This window comes from Lepidothrix coronata, unplaced genomic scaffold (assembly GCF_001604755.1).
Source record: "Lepidothrix coronata isolate B3197 unplaced genomic scaffold, Lepidothrix_coronata-1.0 Scaffold93, whole genome shotgun sequence".
In the NCBI taxonomy this organism is placed as follows: Eukaryota; Metazoa; Chordata; class Aves; order Passeriformes; family Pipridae; genus Lepidothrix; species Lepidothrix coronata.
In genome coordinates this window covers 3,188,554-3,202,648 of record NW_016690273.1, presented here as the reverse complement: position 1 = coordinate 3,202,648, position 14,095 = coordinate 3,188,554, and the positions used below count along the sequence as shown (strand labels likewise).

The 14,095-nt window shown below is 39.8% G+C and overlaps 1 protein-coding gene across 3 annotated transcripts in view; it reads right to left on the bottom strand.

Moving 5' to 3' along the window:
• Nucleotides 1-14,095, bottom strand: part of EPHA3 (EPH receptor A3) — a 213,433-nt gene that overhangs the window by 69,640 nt on the left and 129,698 nt on the right. For all 3 annotated transcript variants that reach the window (XM_017821891.1, XM_017821893.1, XM_017821894.1), the window contains 2 exons: nucleotides 2,996-3,151; nucleotides 2,292-2,627 (listed from right to left, as the gene is read on the bottom strand). In XM_017821891.1, the coding sequence (XP_017677380.1) occupies nucleotides 2,292-2,627; nucleotides 2,996-3,151 (492 nt within the window). The remainder of the gene's footprint in view (nucleotides 1-2,291; nucleotides 2,628-2,995; nucleotides 3,152-14,095) is intronic.

The window sequence follows — 14,095 nt, the reverse complement described above, 5'->3', positions numbered from 1 at the left end:
TCCCAGTTAAATCCTTCATTACAGTGTAATTTAAGATGATCATACTTTTTCTCCACTACCACCCCCCCCACCCAGATGTTTTAAGAATGCCATTAGCTAAAAATATGCTTCTGGTGCATTTTGTGATCTTAACAGTAAGGGAATGCAAGACAAATTGCATTTTTGTAATTATGCTTTAAAAGATTACTTATGCACATATCTGAGGTCTAATTTTAGCAACTTGCAGAACTTCTAAGCGAATTCTATTACAGTAAAAAACAATTGGCATGATCAAGAGACAGCAACCCATATCACCTAAATGTCCTTAAATAAAAAAAGGGCTATGCACAAAGGCAGGAAACAGACTAGAAAACTGCTTAAGCAGTCTGTGGATTGTATTAAACAGAGCTGCCAGTGCCAGAAATGCATCGACTTTGCCACATCCCAGGTACTGTGGGTTCCAAAACAAAATCAAAACCCACCCTGCATCACAGTGCAAAGGCAGCCAAGGCCCAGGGGGAAAACACTGCAAAGCAGGAGGCCAATGCAGAGAAACAGCTTTCACTGATCCCAGACGTTCCATTCTGTGGAGTGTTCCCAGGTGATTTCTAACTGCTATAGTGATGAACAGGCTGAAAGGCAACATCTCTTCTAAGAAACAGAAGAAAAGAGAGCAACTAAACAAGACTGCTCAAGTTGCTGATCCAAATACCCAGAAAATGTTAACTATAACAGTAGCAAATTGAATGGACATAAAATGCAGGTTTCAGAGCTGAAGTCAATGCCCGAATGAGAAACAGCTCATGAGAAGATGTCTCAGCTGGGTGGATTCACCTCTGTCTGCCTACTGCAGAGTTAGACAGCCCTTCAGAGCATTTGGAGAAGTAGTGACTGGTGTCTGGAAAACAGTCTGTTCTCACATTTTTATGCCTCTCACTAAAGCTGATCTGTGATCTGAGGGCAAGAGATACAGCCTCTGTAGTGTAAAACACTGCAATGACATAGACCACCAGGAGCATGCCTACTTAGAACAATGTTACCTTGTTTGTAATTTAAGGAACACAGAAGTGTAGGTATTTTGGGGATGGGGCATCAGTAGGGAAGAAATGGGAGAAGACTTACTGCAACCATGAATGTTTTCAGTACAAAGCCTCCTGATAGTGAACTCATGGAGCACAATAACAGAAATTTCAGGATCTAGTCTTTCTCTTCACTAGCAAACATTGCTCCTAAAAAAATTACACCTAACCAAATGCCAGAGTCTGGATTCTTCTCATCTTTAAGACAAATGGAACCCTAAATGAGAAGCAAGTGGTAGACTAGTGCAGCAATGACAAAAGCTCTGATCCAACAGTCAGGGCACACTGCTGTGCTCATGCAGTGAGTTTAATAAGTCTCCACAGAAGGAGAGCATCATCATGGCCAGTCTTCGCGAACGAAGATTTGGGAAAGGTCTTTACCCTTCGAGCCTGCACAGTGGATTTTTTAGGTGAGACACAGTGTGTGCTGAACTGAGCCCACCCTTTAATCCTAAGGTTCATCTGCTGGGGCCAAGCGAGCTCGGACGGTGGCAGCGAGGTCCTCAGGACGTAGGTTTGTTTAGAGTGACCTTCTCTTAGATGGATGGCCTTACAGGGCTGACGAGCTCCATCTGCCCGGAGGGGTTCCCTGACCAGGAATCGAACCTGGGCTGCGGCGGTGAGAGCGCCGCATCCTAATCACCAGACCACCAGGGGGCCCCAACAGAAGGAGAGCAGTCCTTTTACATACTATCAACTACGATATCAGGACTTAATTCTGTATTCAGCTCCACACCCCCATTATGTTGGCAATAATTCAGAGTTGGTGAGACAACTTGTAAAGGGGAAAAAAAAAACCAACCAAAACTATGTTTTAAACCACTGTAATTTAATGTTAGCTTTTTATGCGTCTAACATCAAAGTCTTTTTTCACTTCTATTTAATCAAAATCAATCACTAAGATTACTAAAGTAATTTATGTTGGACATTATTGAAATGAGTGTTTTATTAAAATCTGGTTTTATTAATAAAACACATTCTGGTTAAGGAATCGTGTGAGTCTGCTATTAGAGACTATTAACTGGGAACTGGGAGTTAGTCATAACAGTCATGCTGCCAGGTTCTTTGACAGAAACACATACTGGGTTTGTTTCTGCTTTTACTTTTATAAGAATATTCAAGTCAATTAGTTACCCTTGCACACTAACAGTCAGGTTAAATTCTGCAAAGTAAAGAAAGGAAACAAAAGTACATAGTTTTGAACAGAAAAAGGGTGATCAGAAAGAGACTCACCAGCCTGATTAGTGGTGACGCTGACAGCAGCAAATTGTCTGGAAAGTGTACTCAAGTCAGATACCCCATTGACTGCATCAATCTCAAAGGTGTAATTGGTGTGTGCCAAAAGGTCCACCACTGTCACTGTGGTGTTGGTGAGCCCGGTCTGACGGGGCAAGAATCTCACACTGTCGCTGCAGGGCTCGCACATCTTGGCGTTCCCTCCACATTTTTTGCAAATGATGTTGAAGGTGACATCTTTCCGACCTCCAGTGTCCAGGGGCCAGCTCCAGTCCAGGATAACAGATGTCTCATTGATGTTGGAGATCACGTTTCTTGGAGCAGATGGTGGTCCTGTAAAAGGAAATCAGAGGAAGAAGTTTTTCTCTCTGAGAATGCTGTAAAATGAGAGTAACAAAGGCACAAAAAAAAGTAAAAAGCATAAATAACCAAACTCTTCCAGTTAGAGACTCTTGAAATATTTCACTAGACTACAGACCTAGACTATTAAGGATTATGTTTTCTTATAACCTCAGGGTGCAGTTGAGGATTGAGGACTGCAGGTAGCAATTTAAAAACCCTAGCTCTCCACCTTGATGTGAGAAGACACAAGGAAGTGGATGGCTGACTGCAATGGGACATGGGAGGAAGCAAGCAAGCTGTTGTTGAGGTACAGATGGAGGAGCAGGAATGACAGCCCGGAGCACAATGATGCTACTCACTGGTGCAAGCCATGGATGGAGGGTCTTTCTCAGAGCGAAAGTAATTCTTTTCACACCTGCAGTTCAGAGATGCATCTTCATAGGTAGAGCTGTGGGGAGGGCATTTGGCACACTTCACATTGCCAGCAGAGGCTTTGTAGAACCCGGGTCGACAAGCTGCAAAATAACAGGAGCGTAGTTTTTAAATTCCATGGACATCCTGACTTTAACGTGTGACCACTGCCCTGGAGCATATCCATATGTAGATCACAGTTTGCAGACATTTATGGTCTAAAATTACATATTTTTGTCACAATGAGAGCTGATGGAAATAAAACCTCTTGGTAAAATGTAGTTCTTCATGCATTGGCTTGGATGTGGCACTTAATTTTGCCTGGAAAACAAACCAGTGCATTGCACCACTAAGAAGAAACATTTTCTATTATTCATTTTGAGAACTTATTTTTCTTCTCTTCTGGCTAATTTACCAAAGCCTTGGCTCTATCTTGTATAAGAAGCTAACTTTATCCTCTCTCTACTGCCAAGTGTTACTTAAAAGGGCACACTAATTGTAAATTATGTCTCTTCAGTTCATCAGGACTAAGAAGGCAAAATCAAGAAAATAACCTGAACAGTAAAAGATATATTCCATTTCTGAAGGATCATGCATCAGGCTTAATGAGCTGCTTCTGATACAATCAAGAATTTGCATAAGGAGGATACTTTTTACATTAACTCAGTCCTCTAGGGATGGTGTTTAACCCACAGAAGCTGCTTCTGAAAAACTCTGGGGAGTGGTGTTTTATTTACATTGGCACACTCCCTCTGTTTTGACTCCTGTTGTATTTTAGACTGACTCAGGGTCATGTTCGCATCAGAAGTAAGTTACAGAAAGGAACAGTTTAGGAAATAGATTTTTATGGAAAACCTATGTAGTGAAATAAAAGTGTTGACTTTCCACCAATATGATGTCACCATTTGAAAACAATAAACATTTCTAAAAAGAGATGAAAATCAGGAATCAGCAGACTCTGCTGTTCAGCTGCTGCCTTCCCCTGAGATGAGCATCCATCTCCAAATGAAATTTCTGAAGCAAAATATTCTGCCTGACACTGGTCACCCACAGGTCTGCGCTCATACCTACAAAAACCACATACTAAAAAAAAGGACCACATCTTAGAGCGCATTTACCTTTTGCTACACTTTGGTTCCTCAGCAAACAATGCTTAACACGCAAGCATGTCAGGAAAACCCCAGTATATTGTCATTACAAATATAATGTTAAAAAGAAGAGTAATACAAAGAAAAACATGACTTCTTTCTGCATCTGGGCCCTAGACAGTTAAACTTAGGTACCTGTCGCTGAATTAAATGCTAATTTGAAGCCAAAACAATGGGTTTACCAGTCCTATGTAACACACTTTGCAATTTTGCTTATGGAGATGAACTGATTCATAAACACGGCATAAAATCTGATATACAAGATTATGTGGTGTTTTATGTTTATTCATGCACTGCCAAAACAGCAAAGTCTTTGGATGGGCAAAAAGTCTGAATAAAAATATCAGCATCTTTGTAAATGATGGAAGAGACAGGGAAGCTGCAGCATTATACTGGATGTTCAGCTTTCACATTATTGTCCATTACCAAAACCCAACTGAATAACTGGGTAAGGCAAATTTGTTGGCTGGTTCCGAGTGCCAAACACCTGAGTGAAATGCACAGACAAGTAGTGAGGAACTACTCTGTCCTGCTCTGAAACATCTTAATAAAGGAAACCCTCCTCCCCCTGCACTGAACACAGCATGAGAAGCATGAAGTGTGTCACAAGAAAGCATTAATCTCAGCCACTCTTCAGCACTTCACAGCCCTGCCTGCAGCTGCTCCCTCTGACTTCCATGCTGGCAAAGCAGCTGGGACAGACACCTCATGCTCCAACTTCTCTCCTGCAATCCTGAGTTCGAGTCTCTGAGGCACAGGCCCAACAGGCAATCTGTGAAAGCAGAATTGCCAAAAATGACCTTGTGGGGAAGTTCCGAGGGCCCAACGCCAACCTGCCCAACCTGGCACAGCCTGTCCACCTTCAGCTGGAATTTCTGGTGTTTCACTCTCCTTGAAGGCTGCAAAGGTATTTGAGGAAATTAAAGAAATTAAGACAAATTAAGGAAACCTAAGCCCTTCTTACACCCCTCCGCTAGGAGGAAATGCAGCAGGAAACAACTGGCTTTTTTTTTGTTTTCCTGTTATTTTTGCAGCCTTTTATGACTCAAATCCTATTTCCTCCCAAATATTGCCCCATGATGTACCTTGAGCAAGCCTCTTTGGTGTCCCTCTGGCTGACAGATGAATCTGCAATGATTTTACTCTGTTCCCAGCCCGAAGACAATGAGCCAAATAGAAAAGAATGGATTCCAATCCTGTTCTTTCCAACACTCATAACTAAGCAAACTCATTAAGGAATAAACACCACAGTACATCTGCCCAGCTAACTACACAGCACTTTCTCCAAAACTCATCGAAACTTACTGCCAGGCATCAAACTCCACTGGTTTTGCCTCTACTCAGCTTGAAGGGACACTTTTACATTCATGGGCAGGCATACACAAGGCAAAGATGTATTTAAGGATATATACAATAGAATTTTTTTTCTAATTGTATATGCTAGTTTAATATAACAATTGGAAGAAAACTAATAACATAAAACTGAACATTTGTCATGTGGTTGGTCTTCCTACATAAGTGTTCAGTTAGCTGACAGAACTACAGTAAGACTGTGTATTTGGGACACTTTCAAAGCACCTGCCACCAGCATTTTAACACAGCAACAAACTGAACATAAGTAAACAAGCTTACATAAGAAGTGGACAGATTCTGTGGAGAACAGAAAGGCATGAATCAAATTGCTGCATTAATCAATGTCTCTTTCATCCCTCTGGTGAAAACCCACAGGTTTCATCGAAGAAAAGGTGCCGATGGTGTGGGGCCAGGGAAAAAGCAAGAAGAAAGAGGTGCGTGCAGGAAGCACCCTGATAACATGACACCAGGCCTTTTCTTTTCCAGAGGGACAGGGATTTCATAGTTTTGCACTTCTGCTATTGCAGTATTAAGAGATCAGTCAGGGTGAGGGCATGAGCAGGTCAGACTCTTGCTGTCCCAGTATGCCCCAGTAAGGGCATACCAATCTCATGTCTTCCCCTCTGGCTGTCTTGCACTTTCTGTCTTTGTCTATCAGACCAATTTAAGATTATTCACAACTGCAACCCAAAGGAGAAAAAAAAATAATACAATCATACTTGAAACCAAAGCATGGAAAGGGAGATGCCAGTGAAAAATGTCGTCGATGCACTTACTATAATTATTCTTTTCCTAGTAATTTTTTTAATTCTGATACATAAGACAGAAAAAAATAAAGCTGTTACTTCAAAATGCATTCATTTCTCTGTCAGACAAATTGGATTACATGTACTAATAGAAGAAAGTTTGGCTTTTTGAGGTGAGTATCATGGCTTTGGTTTCAGTCAGGTTGAAAATAGCACAGGAACTAGCATAGGAACTCTTCACAGAGTCTGTAATTTCTGCACAGAAACCAGCTGTGAACAGCAGTTACTTTTTCTCAACAATTTCCTCTAAAAGCTAAGAAATTTTTCTTTCCCTTACAAGGGGGAATGATGTAAGAGGAAGTAGATGTAATGGTTCAGGAAGAAAAAAAAAACAGTCTGATTTCAATTTCTTTTATTTCAGTGTGAGGCCATGATGACTTTGTCAAAGTGTGGCAAGAATTTCAGGACTGTATGAAAATGAAAATGAATTTCCTTAAACTATAACTGATGAGTCTATCTCAGTGGCAGAGAGAGGGGGAAGTTAGTGAAAGAAAAACGAATGCATGTTAGCTACTGATTAAAAAAATGTGACTATCTTTTCAACAGCAAAGTGAATTTAGCCTCTGCTTGACTAACCTGTGTCAGATGAAAACATGGTCCTAATTAAGGGTTAAATTATTCATTTAAGTTGAAATTAATTTTAAATTAAAATATAAAACTGGTGGTAAAGAGGAGCATTTTAGTATGCAGACCCTGCAGCCCCCTACACACAAAGCAATATCGCCAATTCCCAGCTGTAAATACCAGCTAACAACTTGAGCCTGCACTGCCTGAGCCTATGACTTCCCAGCCCCAGAACTCCAGGTCTGACAGGGCCTATCTCCCTGCACAAGGTCAAAGCAACTCTTCATTTGCAAACTGACTCACACTCTCCACTCACACTCTGCTTTTTGTGCTCTGAACAGAGGAAGGATGCTTTGAGGCAAGGCTGAAGCATCACAACCCACTGGAAATGGATATCCACATCCATGACACAGGGTGTTTCCAGCATCCACCAAATGATTGTTTCCTTCCTTTGTTCCTCTGCTCTTCACTAAAACAGTCCAGGCTGAAATGTCACTATGGCATTAATCCACAGCATTTAGGAAATAAGGGAATTCAGTCATAAACCTGTACAGCTCACAGATAACCTTTCCTCATAGTGGGTGTTAACTAGACACATGAGGGCAACCCCGGGACAAACCTCCTGTCCCCTGCAGAGAGAACAGGGAAACGTCCCCCATGTGTGTGGTCACTGTTAGAGGGGCTTTGCAAACTATTCCCACGATCACCTGTGGGAATGACATACCAAGGAGCAGAAGCAGAGGTCCTTAGGCTGGACCTGAAGCCTCAGGATGGCCTTTGGCTCATCCCAATGCCCACATCCAATCTTGCATCTTTGCACTGTTCTCTAGCCCCTTTTAAAAGTGTTTCCATAGCTCTTTTTTCCTCCCTTATTCACTAAGGCACCCTGCTCAGGAGTAAACCATATTTTATAATGCAGGTTTCCTGTGAAATCCCTCAGAGAACTGAAATCATCTTCAGGAGCTCTCACTGTTTATTAATGTATGAAAAGCCACATAATCTATAGGGTTATATGTATGTATGTATCATCCTCTCTCCCTCTCTCTCCTGGGCCTCTAGGTACCTTCTTGTATATGAACCTAGCCCAAATAGGGTTCTAAAAATTACAGTGTATATTTAGTTCATATTTCCACTGAACTTCAGGCTCTTGTCGTCAGATCTGAATAAATAGTAAGACAACATTTAAGTAAGTAGGTCTCAAAACTAAGTACTACTCCTTACAGTAGAAATAGGAATATCCCAGAAAGAGGCAAGGATACTGACTTTCTCTCATTGCCAGTAGGACTCTATTCTGCTTGTTGAAAATATAAAAATTTACAATTAAAAAACCCTTACAATTATTCTTTGTATTCTTACATTGCATTCCCTATAGTCTTCAGCACATTCGACATAATACCTGAAATAATTACAAAATAGCTGGTGCTAGGAGCAGCTGCAGAAGCAACCCAGCCATTTTTTTGCTAAGCATTATAAACAAATCAATAAAATTTGATGCTGTCTTTTCTGTGCACAAGACATACCTTTTACTCTGAAAATGCAGACATAAACCTAAAAGTTGCATTTTAAATACTAAAGTGAATTCCAACCACTCCTTTCATTATTAGAAAAATTATGGAAAAATGCAACTGTTTTCTTTGCAGGGGAAACTACTGCAGAGGGAAACATGCATCATGTGTACTTTTGCACCTCTAGACTAGAAAATGCAGTGATCACAGTCAAAGCTGCTGCCAGATTTGAAGAACTACTGCAGCTGTCCACTGTTAGAAGAAATCAACAATTAACAAAAAACCTGATGCAATTTCTTTCCTATCACCAATCCTCCTCCAATAGCAAGAGGACAATAACCTGAGAACTCAGGAAACCATCTCTCTCCCCTCTGTCCAACCCCTCCAGCCTCTGTGCCAGCACGATGGACTGTGCTGTGTGCGGGGGGCAAGGAGTCAATGCATTGTGACACTGAAATGGCTCTAGAAAAATACACTTCAGAAAGAGCCCTTTTCATTTTTTACACCTGAAAGCTGCTGCTAGCACAAAAAAAATCCAATAGTATTTAATCTTACTCATGAGTAAATTTCTGCTTTTTCCTCCCCACTTCATATTTTATAATGATCTGTGACCTTAACATATTTTAATCAGATCCTTTTTAAATTGGCTTTACTCCCAGGTCAAGTCATTCAGCAGAAACAATTCCTGTTCTTTGTTTAATAACTGTTACTGGCAGACGTATTAATTATATGTACATAAGAGATAGTGTTATCCTGAGGGAATAACACTGCACCTTTTCAACCACAGTTTATAATAGCTCCATGTTATGCCTTGCAGGCTTCTCTACCTCTTTTTCTGCAGTGCATCACAGCCATGATTGCTACCAGCAATACTGTTTAAAGTGCAATGTCAAAGACAGCAGGTATAAAACACAGCAAAGATGTTCTGTTTTGTGGGTACCCTGTTTCAAACTATGTGAGGCATTTGAGCTTCTCTGCAGGCAGTTCTGGGGAAGTCTTTCCTTAGCAGGGAGACACTAAATATTACAGGTTCAGAGTTAAAGCAAAATACACAAAGCTCTACCTTAATTCCATCCATACTTAGTGAATCATAATAATAATAAATAATAATATTATTATGATTCACTAAGTATGGATGGAATTAAGGTAGAGCCTCTGGTGGTCTAGTGGTTAGGGTGCAGGACTCTCACCGCTGCGACCCGGGTTCGATTCCCGGCCCCCCGGGCAGATGGAGCTCGTTAGCCCTGTGAGGCAATCCATCTAAGAGAAGGTCACTCTAAACAAACCTACGTTCTGGGGCCCTCACTGCCACTGTCCAAGTTTGCTGGGCCCCGGCAGATGAACCTCAGGATTAAAGGGTGGGCTCAGTTCAGCGCAAGCTGTGTCTCACCTAAAAAATCCACTGCGCAGGCTCGAAGGGTTAATGACCTTTCCCAAATCTTCGCTCTTGAAGACTGGCCATTATATATACTTAGTGAATCACTTAAACAAGTATTTGAACTGGTAATTTAATAAAATCATGTTTATAAGCACTAGTTTTCACTGTTCCTAAACAAGATGTTTTCCTGAATCAAAGATGGACACACTGAGATATATTAAGCTACTTTTGTCAAGCAAAGAAATTCCATGTTCTGGTTTTTGTGTTTTGGTTTTTTTAAAAAAACTTAATTTAGTCCATACAGAGATGAAAAATAGCTTCCTAATTCAAGAATCATTGCAAAACCCCTCCTAAAGAAATAGCAGAAAAAAATTCCCACCAACATCAACTTGAAAAGGGAAAAAGAGGTTGTACAAATACACACAGAAGGAATTTTAAATGATCACTCAGCAAGGATAAAACACAAAGAAATAATTTTTCCCCAACACAAAAATTACACTATAGACTCCTCAAAGGCAAACTAGGCATAGAATCCCAGTAGCTTCAAACAATAAATCCTCACTGTTTCCCCCTCACAACTACAACCTAGATATTATTTCAAAAACCTGGAAACATAAGGTTTGATACACCTGTTAATTTAGTTTTTAACAAAGGCTAATTATGTTAAGCCCCAATTGTACTGTCCCTGCTGTAGAATATCCAGTGTTTGGGGTTTTTTTTCAAGTTATTGGTCACAATTAATTTCTCTGATATTCCACTCTAATCTAGGTAGTCAGTGGCAAGTGAAAAATTGATATTACCTTCAGATTTGGTAGCTTTTTAGCCAAATTAATGTATCCTTGTTTTTTATTATGAGTTAGGGATGCCAGCTGCTCCTGCTGTGTCTTTTCTAAGCCATTCCTTACCTTACAAAGACCTATCATGAACTTATCTTCTCTGTGATGAACAAACAAACAAACTTTTCCATCAGCTTTTATAGGAGTATCTTCTCAGCCTTTGATTATAACCATCTCTGGTTCTGCAGTGTCATTTACCAGGCGGAAAATCTCTTATTTTTTTCATAACGTGTCTGATGAAACCAATTGATTTATATATATCAATTGGACTATATTTTACCTCTTATATTTTACCTCTTTCACCATATTCGGGCCTCTGTTTTGTTTTTTATTTTTGGCAATCCATTGACCAAGATGTCAATGCACATATCCCAAGCCAAAACAGTTAATTGAGATGTACAAAAGGTATATATTTTATCTCAGGGAAGAGGGAAAGGTGTTCTTTTGCAACTTTCTACCCTTGTCAGTACGTACAGGAGTTTGTTGCTTGTCCCCATTTTGCAGGTGAAAAAAATCAATGCAGAATGGGCTCCAAATCCAGTGTTCTTTCTTCCATTGACCCCTTGTAATCCATGTGCTGCCTGGTGGGTTGTGTGATGTTACAAAGAGCTCAGCCCAGCTCCCCGAAGACACAGGTCCACTACTGCAATTAGCATGAATTAGTACTTTTGTTAGTAGTCTCAGCAGAGCTGTCAAATTAATTGGAAAAGAAATGTAACAAATGCCTTTCCCCTTAGAGATATTCTCTCAGGTCAGGGTTGAGGCATATTGCTTGAGCAGACTGGGGGAAGCTTGTGTTCCTTCCACCCTTGCTGAACCTGTTTGGTTGAAAAAAGAGAGGACTGTGGCTTCTTGGGCTGTTAATCCAGTACCTGTCACAAGCAGCCCACTGACATAAAAAAGACAATCAATTTTTATGCTGGTTTTGGCTGGGATAGAATTAGTTTTCTTCATAGTAGCTGGTATGGGGCTGTGTTTTGGGTTTGTGCCGGAAATAGTGTTGATAATTTTTATTTTATTGCTGAACAGTGCTTGCATAGCATCAAGGCCTTTTCTGTCTCTCACCCCAACCCACCAGTGAGTGGTTTTGTTTTCTTTGTGCATGGCTTTTGTTTTCCCTACTAAACTGCCTTTATCTCACTCCTGACTGGATGGGGAGGGGCTTAGTTTTCAGCCTGGCTTAAACCATGACAATTTTATAACACTGAAATGTATCAACTGCTGATAAAGTAAGAATAAAAAGGCTCAATTAATGCCCAGTGACTAGAATATCTATACATTCATTTTTCACGAACTCTCACTTTATCATAATTCATAGTTCTTTCAGTTTAACTCTAATTTGCAGAAGTATCTAAAAGATAGCTCCCTGTTTCCCTAACTTTAATATATTTTAATACAATATGCATATAAAATATATATAAATATAATTTTTAATTCAGCCTCTGGAGGCTGAAGACACAGCTAGATGCATATAAGCCTCAAAGTTTAGGAAGCAAGCACTGGAGATGCTACACTGTCCTCCCTTACAAGAAAACAACCACCACCACCACCAAAAAACCCGAAAAAAACCACAAAAATAAAACACAAACCAAACGCCAAAAACGTTGGCATTTTTAAGCACTGAGATTAACAGGGGATGAAGAGCTAAAATTGTGTGGCTATGCCTCATTCAACAAAGGGCTACTGAATCCCTTACTGATAGTTTCCCTGCCAACCATTTGACATATTGCCTCTTGAATTCACTGGGAGGTGGTGCCGAGAAAGGGAAGCTCTTGAGAAATGGTGCTGCAGTGGCAGGCATTTAAACCTGTAGGAAAAAATCCCTTTGGTTTAAACCACTGTCACAACTTGCTGACATAAGTCTGGGATATAATTTATTGTTTCAGAACAAATCTATACTTTGTAACAGGGTACAAGAAACAGCCATTGCTTTGCTAATGATGCTCTTAATGCCACTTAATGGGTGCATTATATAAGTATTTTAGCCAACCTTTTAAAGCAAAATCCCATTTCTCCCCTCTTGCCACGATCTGATTCACAATGTAAAGTGTCTCCAGACCACACAAATATATATATTCCTCTACACTGGAAGATGCACTTCCTGCTACAGGGAGTCTATAGGACCCGATAGAGATATTCTGGAGTAAAACCAGCTGAAATTGTTATGATATTGGCACGGAGTCCTTCATACCAACTGCTTAATGCCAGTGATCTGCTCCTACTTGGCTACACTACTTGCTAATGTAGACTTAAGCCATAGGTACCAGCCTTCAAACATCTCAGTGCTGTCAGCATTGCTAAATTTGTTGGATATTTTCACAAGAACAAAGTTTGAAAAAGACCTGGTAATGGGTAAAGAGGATGATTTTATTATTTTAAAGCCATTAAACATATAAATACAAATAAACAGACATTATAGTCTATATTTTTACCATGTTTAATGGGATGAGGAACAGGCACAGAGAGGTTTCAGTGATTCCTAAAGAAAGGCTTTAAGCGGAAGACCAAAACATTGCAGCTTCATCACTGTCTGAACAAGCTCTTCTCTTCTCATGCCTTTTTCACTGACTATATTTTCATCCTTCCAGCAGAAAGCCTGAAAATTAAACAGTTATGGCCTCTGGGGACATCTGTGCACTGACAATCTTCTCATAGCTGAAAGGAAAAGCCCAAGGCTCTTGCAAAACTATCTAATCACTCAAGTGCAGTATTTATACATTGTATGCTTTAGCAAAATTTTACCTGTTCTTCCTTGTTTTTTTTCCTTTTTAAAAAAAAAATTTCTTAATTACTTACCATGCATTTTCTATGCATGTATTAAAAAAATCTGGCTTTGCAGGTTAAGCAATTATCCACTGAACAAAAACCCAATTAAATGTAAATTAAAAAAAAATCCCACAGTTCAGCATTTTTATTCACTAGCCTTATACCTGTGTGAATCCAAGGGGGGAAGAATCTCAGCTATTTAAAAAACAAAGAATCTGATGTATTGCATTTTACAGGGTATTTGCTACAGAATTAAATCTTTCCTTGCAGAGGGGAAGCTTTACAAAGAGCAACAAAAGCGAGAACTCAATATTCTCCAACAGCATTCGCTTTGCAATGCAGAAAATTCATCAGAAGGGAGAGGAAACTAAGTTTCCAGTATTGTGTTCTCTAAAAAAATGATATTGTGTGCTAGTATAAAATGCCACATGTTCAATTAACACTTTTCAATTCCATTGAAGTTCAACGCTAGCAGCAAGTTAATACTACTGGATTTTATGTGGAAAATAATCAAAGAACAGCATTACAATGTATATCATGACTCTGCATTATGTTTTACATGAAAGCTTTTGCTGTATAGACATCGTGCCATTTTCTGAACGAGGGAACAATGTTGGAAACACAATGAATTTAACTATAACATTGTTTTCAATATTCATTTTTTTCCCTTCTTGCTTTAACATTCAAAAGCA